A 14,053-nucleotide genomic window follows, 5' to 3' on the forward strand; every position below is an offset into this window, starting at 1 on the left:
CTCTCTCTATGGCTCAATTAACTAGATCACCAATTTGACAAATAGGAATTCCAATTTTAAAAAAAATCCGTGTTTTTAAACGTGCCAACTGAAATTCTTGCATCTTGTAGAAAAACTTCTTATGGATGAGAGAGTGACAAGACATAGAAACATCAGAACACTCATGAATAAACCATTGAGACCCTTTAGCATTTTCTGCCATTTAAATAGATCATTGCAATCTGTCTCTTAATTCATTATATCCCTTTTTGGTTCTTTAACCTTTAACCTTTAATTCCCTTGGTTAACAAACATTTATCGATCTCAGCTTTGAACTTCTCAGTTGACCCCAGAAGAAGAAGATAGAAAAATGGGTCAAAGCATATAGGTTGAAGGCAATATGTATATGTAAAACAGGCTTGTAGCACATGATATGACAATGCTGATTATTTTTTAAAAAATAAGAAGATATTTCTGTTGAAAGTTGAAAGAATTTTAATGCTATTGATAATAACAACTTGAATTTATATAGCTTCTTTAACTCAGTCAAACTTCTCAGGTTGCTTCATGGAAGAATTATTAGACAAAATTTGATGAACCATTTAAGAATGTATAAGGTTATGGTAAAAAGCTTAAGCATATTGAAGAAGAATTGGAGGGGCAGTGGTGGATAAGGAAGAAATTCTAGTGCTTGAAACTAGAACAGCAGCAGTGAGGCAAAGCAATCTGTGAAACATAAAAGGCCAGAATTGGAGGAATGCAGCGTGCTCTTTGTTGGGATCATTAAAATAACAGACAGAGTTGATGAGAGTGCTTTGGTTAATATTGTATTTATAGACTTTCAAAATACATTGGATGAAGTACCACATAATGAATTTATTAGGAGATTTGAACCCCAGGGGATTAAAGGGGTAGTGGCAGATGTGGATGTGAAACTGACTAAGGAAAAGTAAACTGAATAGTCGCGAATGGTCATTATTCAAACTGGAGGGAAGGGTTTGGTTTTAGAACTCATTCTTTTGATGTATGTTAACACCTGAGTATAAAGGGCATAATTTCAAAATTTGTGGATTTCAAAACTCTGTAGATGACTAAAAATTGTAATAAACAATAAGGAAGATATTAACAGATTCCAGGAGAACAAAGGCATTCTTGTGAAATGGTTACACATGTGGCAGATAAGATTTAAGGCAAAGATAATGTATTTGGAAGGAAGAATGAGATAATACATATTTAATGCCATACTTCTAAAGATACTGCATCAACAGACAGACCTGGGTCTTCACGTGTATTGGAAGGTGGCAGGTCAAGTTGATAGAGCTGTTTTTAAAACAAGAAGTAGATGATAGACAGCTTTGGGAAGTCACGAGGTGAGTTACTCACTGCAGTATTATAAACCTCTGATCTGCTCTTAGAGACATTGTATTTATATTGGTGAGTCCAGTTCAGTTTCTGGTCAATGGTAACCCCAAGGATATTGATAATATGGGATTCAGTGATGGACATACTATTGAATATCAAGGGGTGGTGATTAGATTGTCTCTTATTAGCAATGGTCATTGCTTGGCATTTGTGTGGCGTGAATGTTATTTGCCACTTTTCAGCCCAAGCCTGGATGTTGTCAAGAGTTTATAGGTGTGAGGCTGGAGAAGCTCAGCAGGTCAGACACCATCAGAGGAGCGGGAAAGTCAACGTTTTGGGTTGAAACCCTTCATCTGGACCGGAGAGGGGGAGGGGAACCCAGAAATAAATAGAGGGAGGGGCTGGGGCTAGGGAGATGTAGGAGAAATGGTGATACATGGATGCAGGTAGGGATTATTGTGATTAGTTTGTGGGAAGGGTGGAGTGGATAGACAAGTAGGAAGATAGACAGGTTAGATCAGGTCAGGGATGTGAGGAGGAGGGGGAGGGCTGGACATGGGATAAGGCTGGAGTGGAGGGATTTTGAAGCTGTTGAGGTTAATGTTGAGGCCACTGGGCTGTAAGCTCCCAAGGCGAAATATCAGGTGTTGTTCCTCCAGTTTATGTTTGGCCTCACTCTGACAGTGGAGGAGGCCAAGAATGGACATGTCGTCAGGGGAGGGGGAGGAGGAATTAAAATGGATGGTAACAGGATGGTTGTCCAAGTCTTGCTGTCTTTGAACATGGACTGCCTCAGAATCTGAGGAGTAGTGCATGTTGGCCAAATCTCGCAACTTTGGATCTTGTGAAGAGGGAAGATCATTGATGAAGCGGTTGAAGATGATTGGGCTTAGACAGTACCCTGAAGGACTAGGGACTCTTGTAGTATAGTGGTAGTGTCCCCACCTCTGAGCCACAAGACCCAGGTTCAAGTCCCACCTTCTCTAGAGGTGTGTGATAATATCTCTGAAAAGGTTGATTAGAATCTGTCTATCCTGAGGAACTTCTGCAGCAATGTCCTGGAGCTGAGTTGACAGACCTCCAACAACAACAACCATTTTCTTATTTGCAATTTATAACTTCAACCAGTGGGGATTTTTCCCCAATTCTTATTGACTCCAGTTTTGCTAGGGCTCCTTGATACCATAACTTGGTCAAATCCAGCCTTGATGTCAAGACATATCACCTCTGGAATTCAGCTCTTTTGTCCATGTTTGAACAAAGACTTTAAGAGGTCATGAGCTGAGTGGCCTTATTGGAACCTAAACTAGGTATCACCAAGCAGGTTATTGCTGAGCAGGTGCTTGTTGGTGACATCTTCCATCACTTTACTGATGATTAAGAGTCACAAAAGACTGTGGGAGTGATAACTGGCTGAGTTGGATTTGTCCTTTTTTACCCGAGCAAATTTTCACATTGTGGAGTAGTCGCTAGTATAGCTATACTGGAACAGTTTGATTAGAAGTGCAGCAAGTTCTGAAGCACACTTCAGTACTATTGACCGAATTTTGTCAAGGCCCTACCTTTTGCGATATCCATTGCCTCCACCCATTTCTTTGTATCATGTGAAGTGAATCAAATTGGGTGAAGACTGGCATCTGTGATCTTGGAAACCTCTACCTCTGGTGCAGATCAAGATGAATCGTCTGGCTGAAAATTGCTGCAAATGCTTTAGGCTAATCTATTGCAACAAAATACTGGCCTCTCCTATAATTGAGAATGGGCATATTTGTGGAGCTACCTTCTCCAGTGAGTTGTTTGATTGTTCTTCACCATTCATGACTGCATGTGATACAACTGCAGAGCTTGGATCTGATCCATTGGTTGTGTGAACACTTAGTGGTATCTTTGATTTGTTACGTAGCTTCACCAGACTGACACCTCAATTTTAGGTATGTTTGGTACTTGTCCTGACATGTCCTCCTGTATTTTTCATTGAACCAGGATTGATCCCCTGGCTTGATGGCAATATTAGAGTGGGGGATATGCTGGGCCATGAGGTGCAGTCTTGAGTTGCTAGATCTGTTTGAAGTCTGTCCCATTTGTCACAGTGATAATGCCATGCAACACCATGTAAGGTATTGTCAATGTGAAGGTGAGACTTTGTCTCTACAAGGACTATGCAGTCATCATTCCTATTGATACTGTCATGGTTAGATGCATCTGCTGCAGGCCAGACTGGTAAGGATTAGTACTAGTAAGTTTTTGCCTCTTGTTCTTGACTCAACACTCACTGCAAAGTCAGCCCAATAGCTATGGGCCCAACCAGCTTGATCAGTAGTGCTGCTGCCAAGCCAATCTTGGTGCTGCACATCAAAATACCCCAGTAAGTGTACATTATATGCCCTTGCCACCCTCAGTACTTTCTCCAAGTGTTGTTCGGTATGGAGAAGCTCTGAGTCATCAGCCAAAGGAGGAAATATGTGGTAATCAGCAGGAAGCTTCCTTACCAGTGTTGACTTGATGCCATGACACTTCATGGTTTCCAGAGTCAGTGTTGAGGATTCCCATTGCAACTTTCTTCCAACTGTGCACCTCTGTCTGCTGGGCCCATTCTGCCAGTGGGACATGACATATCCAGTGGTAATGATGTCTGGGACATTATCAGGTATGGTTTTTTGAATATGACTATGTCAGGCTGTTGCTTGACTAGTCTGGAACTTGACAGGTCTCCCAATTTTGGCACTAGCTCTCAGATGTTGATAAGGAGAACTGCGGGGTTACCAGTGCTGTTTTGGCTGTTGTCATTCCCAATACCTCGATCAATGTTAGATGATCTGTCTGGTTTGAATTTTTGTTTGTGAGTCTTTGTAGCAATTGTTACAACTTGCTGGGCCACTCAGCTGGCAGTTAAGAGTCAACCATATTGCTGTGTTCTGGAGTCTCATGTAGGCCAAACTAGGTAAGGATTGTGGATTTCCATTCCTGAAGAGCTTTAATGAGCCACATGGGTTTTTCTGACAATCAACAGACTCATTGTTAGACTTTTGATTCCAGAAATTTTATTGAATGCAAATTCCACTATTGGCCGAGTTGGGATTTGGACCCAGGTCATATCTGAGTTTCTGGATTACTAATTGAGCAATAATACAACAAGGCCATTTTCTACCCCTATTGTCATGTGAAGCAAGATTGTTTTGATAGGGCCTGTTGATATTTTCAAATAAACTGCTCAGAGAGATTATTGCACACCTTTAGAGCAGATGGAACTTGCACCCAGGGCTCTTGACAACTGGGTCTATATTTACTAGACTTTGGAAGCATGAGAGGGGATCTAATTAAAAGTATAAAATGCTAATGGAGCTAGACAGGCTAGATGCAGGGAAGATGTTTCCCCTGATTGGGGAAGCTAGAACCAGGCGCCACAGTCTCAGGATGGGGGTAGGCCTTTCAAGACCGAGATGAGGAACTGTTTCTTCACTCAGAGAATGGGAAATCAGTGAAATTCACTACCATAGAATGTTCAGTAGAGGCTGGGCCACTGAGTGCATTCAATAAAGAGATTGATACATCTTAGACATTATAGTTATCAAGGGTTATGGAAGGTAAGTGGGAATATTGGTTTGAGGTAGAGAATCAACCATGATCATGTTGAATGGCAGAGCAGGCTCAAATTGGTCTACACCAGGTCCTAATTTCTATGTTTCTGTGTCAAATCTCTCTGAATCACTCGATAGGCTTCAGCTGAAGTATTCTGTTCGATCCTGGTATGAAATGTTGGGGTTGATGTTGAGACTTTATAGAGAGTGCAGAGGAAATCTATTAGAATAGTATTGAATGTGTAACTTCAGTTGCATGGTGGTAATGGAGAACCTGGGTAATTTTCTTTAGATCAGGGAATGTTAAAGGGAGGTTTTTTAGAGGTATACGGAATTCTGAATGGTTTTAATAGAATAAATGGGAGAAATTGTTTGAGTAGCAGAAAGGTCAGACAAGTGCCGAAGACCTAGAGATGAAATAGGGAGAATGTTTTTGTGTTATCAACTGCATTGTTATAAAGTGAAGCACACTCACTGAAAGGATGTTGGATGTAGACTCAATAATAACTGCAAAAGGGATATCTGAAGGGAAAATAAATATATGGATATGAGACTAATTATATAACTCTTTCAGCAGAGGCATGATGGGCTGAATGGGCTGCTGTTTGCAGCTCTCAAGGGCAGAACTTACATCCTGTGGTTTTTATTTGAAAAGCCTGGAGGTTGCTTTATACTTAGCCATCATAACATTGCTTTATAAGTAAACTTGACTTTAATTTGTTACCCTTCATTAAATTGCTAAAGTGGCTTGAATGTTGTATTTTAATCCAATGGTAACTATTGAATATGTGAGGCATTTTGCTTTAGCTAGAAAATGTCAGTGAAAACAATATCTTTGTTATTGTAGTTTCATGTACAAAGTTGAATCTTAACAGATCTCTGGAAAGGTATTGGGATGTGGTGCAAGAGTGCAATGGTGAGCGGAGGCAGTAGATAGAGTGCTCATCATGCCATGATGCCATGCCATCCTGACAGTGTGAAAGGTAGTGGAGAATCTTCCCATCCAGATGATAATTGAGTCAATATAGTGGACAATTAAGATCCATTTCCTGCGGCCACTGGCATTTGAACAGCAATACGTGAGTCTTGCACTGGATGAGGAAACTATTGGGTAAATTTTTCAGCCATGTTGAAGTAGTGGGGGAATGCTCCTATTCACGTCATTTTAGATTCATGGAGGTACCCTATGGCACTTGATGTTACTGTTGCTGCCCACCCACCTCGGAGCCTGCCCAGCTGGTCTTCGTAGATCCAACTCTAAATGACTGCTCCAGAAGGTACAATCCTTCTATTGTGTCCTGTTCTTCCAGGTGCAGTCTCAGGATGCCACTGTTGTACTCCCAAAGATTTAAACAGAATTCAATGTGCTTTTATTTCAGTTTGCCACACTCCATAAAATTTTCACCAAACCGATTACTAGTTCTCCATGGGGTGACACGGTGGCTCAGTGGCTCAGTGGTTAGCACTGCTGCGTCACAGCGCCAGGGACCCAGGTTCGATTCTACCCTCGGGCAACTGTCTGTGCGGAGTTTGCACATTCTTCCCGTGTCTGCATGGGTTTCTTCCAGGTGCGCCGGTTTCCTCCCACAGTCCAAAGATGTGCAGGCTAGGTGGATTGGCCATGCTAAATTGCTTGTAGTGTTGAGGGATGTGTAGATTAGGTGGGTTATAGGGGGATGGGTCCGGGTGGGATTCTGTGAGGGTAGGTGTGGACATTTGGGCCAAAGGGCCTGTTTCCACACTTTAGGGATTCTGTGATGATGATATTTCTGCAACTAATTCAAACCCAAATAACTCTTACTTAATGTGTCCTCATTCCCTCAGGTCTTAAGTCTTTCTTCAGATCATATTTGATTTAACAGCCACTGCTCATAGAGGCACTTTGAGATTTCTGAACTACTGGTTCTCTGATTGGCTGGTAGTTCACCATCCCTAATAGAGTTGGCATTACTGGGAAAGCCAATTAGTTAGCTGCCATAAAGAATGATCAGCCCTCAGTCTCACAGACAGTTTAAGCAAGGTCACAGTCCTGCTTTTGAGTCCTTTGGCAGAGCCTTCATGGGAAGAATCAATTTCAGCCTATTATTTATTATTTCAGACTATGCATTACATTAAAAATACTCGTGATTGCTTGATGCCACTTCTCTTGTTAGTGATAGTTATTCTTACCATTGTGTTCTACAGCTGAATTTGAACGGCAACAATCTCAGGCAGTTAAATTAGAGAACGTAACCATAACAGAAGAAGATGAGGAGAGTGGTGGTGAATCAAAAGGTATAGATGCGAGCCAGTAACATACATTCCTTTTGGTGATTTGATTACACTTGCTAATATTGTCATAAGCTTATTTAACTTAGTTTTTTTAGCTGAAGCTGTCATAACAATTTGGATTACGTGTCAAAACCGCAAATGCAACTTGAATAAAATAAGGAAATGCTGGAAATACTCTGCAGATCTGGCAGTATCTGTGAAAAGAGACAAACAGAGGTAGAATTTCAAGGCATATAATTTGCTTTTGTTTCAATACAAATTGAAATTTACTAACCAGAGTTCCAGAACACAGATGGTCAGAGACTGACTTTTGATTCAAAGAATGACTATATGGCAGTAACAAAATGTACATAAAATCTGAACAACTTTAAAATAATTTTAAGACATCAACCTTCATCCTAGATATTGTCCAAAGATCAATGGAATGAACTGGCATCAGTGTGCTTAACTTTGGCAGGAGAGACAGAGAAATGATAAAAATTTAAGAGAGTTGAAAAAAGAAGTATGCTGTTTCTAAGATACTTTAAATATCATATCAGACACATTCATTCTTCCACTTTACAGTAAGAGAACACACTCAATGTTTCTTTCTTCTGTCCTCTCAAAGATAGCAGAGGAATTTAGTTCAAAGTTTTTAACTATTTGTTGGCCATTTTGACATAGTAGTAAATGCCACACTCTCTCTGAGTCCTCCATGGGTTGATAGTTCTAGAGAATAATTCTGGACAATATTGAATCAATGTCCACCCCAATTTGCCCGTGAGAAAGTTGTGGTGAACTTCCTGCTTGAATTTCTGCAGTCCATAGACGGTAGGTACAGCCGCAGTGCTGTTAAGGAGAAAGTTGCAGGACTTTGATTCAGCAATGGTGGAGAAATGTCAGTACAGCTCTAAGTTAGGATAGTGTGTGGCTTGGAAGGAATTTACAGGTGGTTGTGCAATGTATCTGCTGCTCTTCTAGATGGTGGTTCTTATGGGTTTGGAAGGTGAATTTCTGAAGTGCATCTTATAGAGTCACTGCTGTAACTATTCACCAGTGATGGAGGAAGTGATTGTGGACAGTGTTAACTGGGGTTCCAGTCAAGTCAGCTGCTTGTCCTGGACAGTATTGACTTCCTTGAGCTCATTGCTGAAATGTGTGTGTTGATGTTGTCCTTTTTTACTTTATTCTGGGGATATTGTTGTTGTTAGCAAGGCCAGAATTGGTTGAGCATTCCAAGTCACTCTTAACATCTCTTCATGAGTCTTTTCAACTTCTGCATGAATGTACTTATGCACTATAGAACTTTTTTGTTTTATTTGTACATGGGATATGTTCTTTCCTGATTAGGGCAGCATTTAGTGCCCATCCCTAGTTGCCCTGGAGAAATTGCTGGTGAACTGTCTTCTTAAAACCATTGTAGTCCATTGGATGCCTGTACATCCAGACCACTAATTGTGAAGAAGATTTTGATCCAGAGACACTGAAGAAACACAGTATATTTAAACATCAGAGTGGTGAATGAATTGAAGGGGAATTTGCAGGTGGTGGTATTCCCACGTATTTGCTGCCCTTGTTCTTCTTGATGGTAGTGGTTGTCAGTTTAGGAGTTGTTGCCTAAGGAGCTTTGACAAAACTCAAAGTGCATCTTGTCAATGGTACATGCTGCTGCTACCGAGCATTGAAGGAAAAACGGAATAAGTGGTTGTCGATTTGGTGAAACTCAAATAGGCTGCTTTGTCCTGGATGGTGTCAAGCTTCTTGCATGCTGTCGGAGTTACAACTGCACTGTGTTGAGAAACTGCATCCAGGCAGTGTGGCGTATTCCATCATACTCCTGACTTGTGCCTCGTAGGTGGTAGACAGTTTTTGTCAGTCAGGAGTTAAGTTTCTGGCTACACAATTCTGAAGCTGTGTCCAGCTCTTGTGGTCACAGCTATTGTATGGCTAGTCCAGTTGTTTTGGGTCAGTGGTAACTCCTAGGATGTTGATAGTGAGGTATTCAGTAATGGCATTGCTATTGAATGTCAGAACCAATAGTTACATTCTTTCCTTTGGAGATGGTTATTGCCTAGCATTTATGAGGCACAAATGATACATACTAGTCGTTAGCACAAAGTCTTGTCTTATTGTCCAGGTTTTGCTTCATTTGGACATGGAGTGTTTCAGTACTTGCATATTGTGCTGAACATTATGCAGTCATCAACAAACATCACCACTTCTGACCTTATGATGAAGGAAGATCAGTGATGAAAGAGCTGAAGGCTATTGGTTAAAGGACACTGTCCTGAGGAGCTTCAGCAGAGATGCCCTGGAGCTGAGATAACTAATCTCCAACAACCACAACTATTTTCTTTTGTGCTCAGTATGACTCAATCAGCGAACATTACTGTATTGACTTTGCAACTATCAGTACAGAACCTTTGTGACCTATCCAGTTTCAACACTATAACATGCAATCACAGAAACTAGGAGCAGAGGTAAGCATGAATGTTACTTGCCACTTTTCAACCCAAGCCTGGATATTGTCCAGGTCTTGCTGCATTGAGACATGGAATGCTTCATTATCTAAGGAGCAACGAATGGTGCTGAAAATTTGGTAATTTTCAGTAAATATCTCCACTTCTGACCTTATGACGGAGGGAAAGCTGTTGATGAAGCAGCTGGAGATAGTTAGTCCTAGGATACCACTCTGAGGATGTAGAGATGTCTGAGAGTCGAGATTACTGACCTCCAACAACCACAACCTCTTCCTTTGTGCCACATAGGACTCCAACCAGCAGAGAGCTTTCCCCCAGATGTCATTGATTCTAGTTTTGGTAGGACTCCTTAATGCTACACTTGGTCAAATGTGGCTTTGATGTCACCTCCCCCAAGAGTTCAGCACTTTTGTCCGTGTTTGAACCCAAGACTGTAGTGAGGTCATGAGCTGAATGGCCCTGGCGATACATAAACTGAGCATCTGTCAACAGGTTATTGGTCAGTAAGTAGCACTGATGATGATACCTTCTATCACTCTACTAATAATTGAGAATAAACTGATGGTGTTATAATTGGCTAGGTTGGATATTTCCTGCTTTCATTTACAGGACATGGATAGAAAATTTTTCACATTGTCAGGTAGATGGCAGTGTTATAGCTGTACTGCAACAGTTTGGCTCGGGGCATGGCAGGTCCTGGAGTACATGTCTTCAGTTATATTGCTGGAATGTTGTAAGGGCCGATAGCCTTTGCAGTATCCAATACCTTCAGCTGATTTTTGATGTCACACAGAGTGAATTGAATAGTCAAAGAATATTTAACCTGTTTACCCTCTGACCTGCTCTAGAAGCTATTGTATTTGTGGGGCTGTCCTGCTTAATGGTGACTCTCAACATATACATTTGTGAGTGTTCAGCTTTGGTGATGCTATTGAATGTTAAGAGAAGATGGCTGATCATTCCTAAATGTTAATTCACTTAAGCCTGAATGTTGTCAAGGTTTTTCAGAAATTGGCCATACAGGCTTTTAAACATAGGAGTAATCCTTTCAGCCCACTGAGCCTGCTTCTCCATTTAATTTGATTGTGCTGATCAAACACTTCAATGCCTTTTATCTTTGCTATCCCTATAACCCTTACTGCCATTTAAACACACTGAAACACTGAGCTTCCACAACTCTCTGGTGTAGAAAATTCCAAAGATTCACAATCCTCTGAATAAAAAAGAATTCTCCTCAGCTCAGTTCTAAATAACATGCCCTTATTTTTAAATTATGCCCCCAGTTCTAGACTCCCCAAAGAGGGGAAACATCTTATTTGTATCTACTCTGTCTATCCCTTGAAATATTTTGTAGGTTTCAATGAGATAACCATCTATTCTTCAAAACCCTCCAGAATATGAACCCAGTTTGCCCAATCTCTTCATAGGACACCCTTGCCAATCTTGAAACAAGTCTGGTCAACTTTTATTGCACTCTCTTTATGGCAATAATATCTTTCCTGACAAAAAAGAGAGACCAAAATTGCATACAGTGTTCCATGAAATATCTATCCAAGCTGATATACAATTCAAGAAAGACTTCACTACTTCTGGAGTCAAAACCTCTTGCAATACAGGCAAACATTCCAATGCCATTCCTAACAGTTTGCTGAACCTGCATGTTAGCCTCAAGTGACTTGTTGAAAGTCCCTTTGCACATTTATACTGATGTAAGTTTGATGAGTCCGTTCATCCCTGTTTTATCCCGAAATCCATTCTTAAATAGTGGGGTGACATTTTCATGTTTCCCATCTTCAGGAATCATTCCAGGTTATGTGAAATTTTAAAATATGATTTCCAATGCATCAACTATCTCTATAGCTGTTTCCTTTAACACTTTGGGATTTTGGCTATCAAGCCCTAAGGACTAATCAACTTTCAGCCCCATTAGTCCCTCCAGTATAACTTGGTTACTAATACAAATTTCCTTCAACTCCTCATTCTCCCTAGTCACTTGGATCTCAAATTCAGAGAGTCTTCTTGTATCTTCCTCAGGAAAACAGACACTCATTTAACATCTGTGTGATGCCTTACTGAGGTAGCACACTGGAAATCAAGTCCTGCTATCTCCAGAGTCATCACAAAAGTTAAAATAATTCATAGAAGTACACAAAATTACGCAATTTATCTGTCTTCAAGACCCAGGTTGATGCAAAGCATGAACCAAGTTTCTGTGCTTAGCAAGGATGACTGTTTATTACAAATAAACAGAGTTTAGCTACAAGTAACCAGTTGAAACTCTAACCCCCTTATAAATCTTCTCCTACATATATACATAGACATAAAAAAGGACATATGGGTAAAGTGCAAGACTGGGAAGAAAATTCAATGGACCCTGTCCTCGGGGTTCGCTGAAATGACCATTTGGCTTGCTAGGACTTGCTGCTCTTTTGATCTTCTTTCTCCAACTACTTCCACTTGTTTGCAGGAGGCACAGAGTTATTGGTTCACACTTATAAAGTCTCTGACTTGTTTGCTGAAAGCCACAGCTTACAGCTACTGACCAGAGAAGTAAACTTGTTTTCTTCAGGTTTGAGGTACTTTTTACTGTAGAGTAAATGACAGTACCTTCATTGCTGGATAGGCAATAGCACCTGACCAAACATTCACACCTACAATCTGTTTAGCTAGCTGGGGGCCAGTTACATAGTTAGTTGTAGGCAGAAAGCCTTTATCGGTGACACCTCGTCACTATTCCACAGACCAATCAGCTACGAAACAAAAAAAAACAAAGAACTTCGGATGCTGGAAATCAGAAACAAAAAAGAAATTGCTAGAAAATCTCAGCAGGTCTGGCAGCATCTGTGGAGAGAAAGTAAAGTTAACGTTACAGTTCCAGTGACACTTCTTCAGAACTTCTTCAGACCTTCAATCAGCCAGTTGTTGCCAGTTGAATCTCATTTTGTACACACTCACTGGTTCCAGCTCATCTGCAACAAACTTATCCCCACTACTTACACAAACAGCAATATACCACCACTCAAGTTTAATTAATCTGGTTTTATGAAGTGCAGTACTAAGTTGTATTGTATTTTATTCTTCATTCCCTATGGTCCTCCTTTGCTTTATCCTAAAAAAAAATCCCAATTGTCAGATTTATTTCTATTACTAGCTGCTCAATATATTTTTCGTTTTTTTTTCTTTCTATCTGGAAGTGCAAATGCACAACTGAACGGCTCCCCCCCCACTACCAAATTACTCATGGTATTTTTCATCTATTAGCCACCACCAGTAAATCACCAGCGTTCTGTGTTCTTTATATGCCTTTTAGTTTAATGTTATATATCAATGCAATCTTCAGTAAAAATTCAATCCGCTGAGCTTAAAATGAAGGGGTTGAAGCTATTTGAAGCTGCTGTATTACCTGATGAACTCCTATCATGTTCTTCTGATCTGGGATGATTGGCCTGCAACAGCCACAACACTTCTTCTTTTTGCTAGCTATGCTTTCAGCCTATTGGGAAATGCTCCTCCTAATCTCCATTAACAACGTTTTTATTTGCACTCCTTGATGAATACTGTTGGCGGAGATAACCTTTCGGAGGAAAATTGCAGTGGCAGCCAGGTCTTGGCCACCAAGAATGAATCCTTTGTCAAGTGGGGTTTGTCAAGATTCAAACGAGCAATTGTTATAGGGGATTCTTCAATCAGGGGCACAGATAGTTTATTCTGAAGCTGGGAGTGAGAGTTCAGGATGGTGTGTTGTCTTGCCAGAGTCAAGGATGTTTTGGAATGGTTGCAGCAAATTGTCAAAGGGGAGAGTGAACAGCCAGCGGTTGTACTCCTAGGTACAGAAAGAGTTGAGGCTTTGCAGAGTGAATAAAGGAAGTTAGGTAGGAGGTTAAAAAATAAGACGTCAAAGGTATAATCTTTGAATTATTTCCAGTGCCATGTGCTAGTGAGAGTAGGAATAGGAAGACAGGACAGAGAAACCAGTGGCTGAGGAAGTGGTGCACAGGGGCAACGCTTCAAATTTTTGGATCATTGGGATCTCTTCTGAGGCAGAAGGGACCTGTTCAAAATGGACAGGTTTCACCTGAACTGGAGGGGGACTGATATCCTGTCAGGGAGATTTAGTAAAGCTACTCGGGTGCCTTTAAACTAAGATAGGGGAAGGGAGGGCATCCTAAGTATCAGAATAGAGAGAGACAGATGAGGATGGTTCAGAAGTTAAAGAGAGCAAGTTAATTAGACAAGGCAGGCAAGAGCATGTCAGAGAACGAGGTAACTCTGAAGAATTAAACTGCATTTATTTCAGTAGATATATGTGCGCTCGCCGAGCTGGGAGGTTTGATAGCAAACGTTCCATCTCCTTGCTAGGTGACATCCTCAGTGCTGTGGAGCTTCCTGTGCATTTATTTCAGT

General features: G+C 40.8%; 1 protein-coding gene across 1 annotated transcript in view; it reads left to right on the forward strand.

Moving 5' to 3' along the window:
- The window catches only part of ak9 (adenylate kinase 9), a 166,282-nt gene that overhangs the window by 71,017 nt on the left and 81,212 nt on the right, over positions 1-14,053 (forward strand). The window contains exon 14 of the mRNA XM_048596817.1: positions 7,104-7,193. Within this exon, the coding sequence (XP_048452774.1) occupies positions 7,104-7,193 (90 nt within the window). The remainder of the gene's footprint in view (positions 1-7,103; positions 7,194-14,053) is intronic.

This window comes from Rhincodon typus, chromosome 5 (genome assembly GCF_021869965.1).
Source record: "Rhincodon typus isolate 14 chromosome 5, sRhiTyp1.1, whole genome shotgun sequence".
Lineage (NCBI taxonomy): Eukaryota > Metazoa > Chordata > Chondrichthyes > Orectolobiformes > Rhincodontidae > Rhincodon > Rhincodon typus.